General features: G+C 51.7%; 1 protein-coding gene across 1 annotated transcript in view; it reads left to right on the top strand.

Annotated features, from left to right (window-relative positions):
• Nucleotides 1-525: 525 nt before the first annotated feature.
• Nucleotides 526-2,056, top strand: part of LOC125488229 (amyloid beta precursor like protein 2-like) — a 4,627-nt gene continuing 3,096 nt past the window's right edge. Inside the window, exon 1 of the mRNA XM_048621160.1 lies at nt 526-788. Within this exon, the coding sequence (XP_048477117.1) occupies nt 526-788 (263 nt within the window). The remainder of the gene's footprint in view (nt 789-2,056) is intronic.

Raw genomic sequence — 2,056 nt, 5'->3', positions numbered from 1 at the left:
TGTGAGAGTGAGAGTGTGAGTGTGTGAGTGAGTGTGAGTGTGTGATTATGTGATTGTGAGTGTGAGTGTGTGTGTGATTGTGTGAGTGCGAGTGTGTGAGTGCGAGTGTGAGAGTGTGAGTGTGTGTGAGTGTGTGAATGTGATGTGTGTGTGTGTGAGAGTGTGAGTGTGAGAGTGTGAGTGTGTGTGTGTGTGAGTGTGTGAGTATGAGTGAGTGTGAGTGTGTGAATGTGAGTTTGTGAGTGTGTGTGTGTGAGTGTGTGTTTGTGAGTATGAGTGAGTGTGAGTGTGTGTGTTTGAGTGTGTGTGTGTGAGTGTGTGTTTGTGAGTGTGTGAGTGTGAGTATGTGTGTGTGTGAGTGTGAGAGTGTGAGTGTGAGTGTGTTTGTGAGTGTGTGAGTGTGAGTATTTGTGTGTGTGAGTGTGAGTGTGTGAGTGTGAGAGTGTGAGTGTGAGTATGTGTGTGTGTGAGTGTGAGAGTGTGAGTGTGAGTGTGTGAGTGTGAGTGAGTAGTGGTGATGGGCTCATGCTCCCGGCCTTGCTGCTGCCTGATCCAGAAGCACTTGCTGACCATTCCTCCCCTGGCTCCCCTCAGGCCTGTACTGCCGAGACCCTCGAGTTACACAGCTACGGCATGTTACTGGGCTGTGGGGAGGAACTCTTCCGAGGGGTGGAGTATGTCTGCTGCCCATCCCGATTCCAGGGAGCCGGGTTCGAGGATGTGATGGTACCCGTGTCGATGGATGAGGAGGATGAAGGGGACCGAGATAACAGTCAACCCAAGGACAGGTAACGCAGAGGTGGGGCATTTGGGAGAGAGGTTTGATGGCTGGGGAGCTTCCACAGTAAGGATCTCAGGCTCCGAACCAGGCTGTTCAGCCCATCATTCCTGTATTGCTTCTATCCCCCTAGTGTTGAGCTCCAGGCTTTACCCCTGTTTCTTTCTGCTGAACGTCCCTCCACCTCATGCCCAGATCCAGCTTCACACATCGCTTTCCGACCTATCATTGTGTTCCCAGTGAATTTAACTGCTGTATGTTCAGCGTCTGTTTCCAAATTGCCATTGCAGCACTGGTCCCCCGAGGCTGGTGTGTGTATTCTTTACAATCCGTAATGTGTGGGAGCAGGCCATTCGGCCCATCGAGTCCACACTGACTCTCTGAACCCAGAGCCATCCTATCCTTGTAACTCTGCATTTCCCACAGCCCATCCATCCCTAACCTGCACATCTTTGGACTGTGGGAGGAAACCGGAGCACCCGGAGGAAACCCACGCAGACACGGGGAGAATGTGCAAACTCCACACAGACAGTCTCCCGAGGGTGGGATCGAACCTGAGTCTCTGGCGCCGTGAGGCAACAGTGCTAACCACTGAGCCTCCATGCTACCAATGACCAGGAGCAGTCTCCTGTTTATAAGCTGGCAGCCAGGGCTCCCTGACTGGGGCTGTTATCCTGGTACAATCAGGAAAATCGTCCTCACGCAGGTCTACTTGGCCAACCCTATTCCAATCACAGCTTGAGATGTCCTTCCAGCCTGAAAATGAACCATGTATTCCTGCTCTGTTTTCTGTTCCTCCAGCCAATCCCCTCTCTGTGTCAATCTGTGCCCACACCCCTACACCTGAAGCATTTATTTGACACAATAACCTTTGGTGTGACACCTTATCAAACACCTCCTTTGTGGGGTAAATCTACTCACCTGCCCCCTGCCTCATTCCATCAGACCTAAAGTCTTTCATAATAGCCTCCGGGTCGTCAGGACGTTAGGAATAGGAGCAGGACGAGGCCATTCAGCCCCTCGACCCTGCTCCACCATTCTGTAAGATCGTGGCTGATCTTTTCACGGCTTCAGCTCCACTTACCCACCCGCTCAGCCTAACCCTTAATCCCTTTACTGTTCACAAATTTATCTTTGCATTTGAAACACTCAACGAGGAAGCCCCAGCTGCTTCACTGGGCAGGGAATTCCACAGATTCACAGCCCTTTGGGTGAAGATGTTCCTCCTCAATTCAGTCCTAAACCTGCTCCCCCTTATTTTGAGGCTATGCCCCCTCG

The sequence above is a fragment of the Rhincodon typus genome, unplaced genomic scaffold (assembly GCF_021869965.1).
Source record: "Rhincodon typus isolate 14 unplaced genomic scaffold, sRhiTyp1.1 hic_rhity00000072, whole genome shotgun sequence".
In the NCBI taxonomy this organism is placed as follows: domain Eukaryota; kingdom Metazoa; phylum Chordata; class Chondrichthyes; order Orectolobiformes; family Rhincodontidae; genus Rhincodon; species Rhincodon typus.
This window is presented reverse-complemented; position numbering and strand designations above follow the sequence as displayed.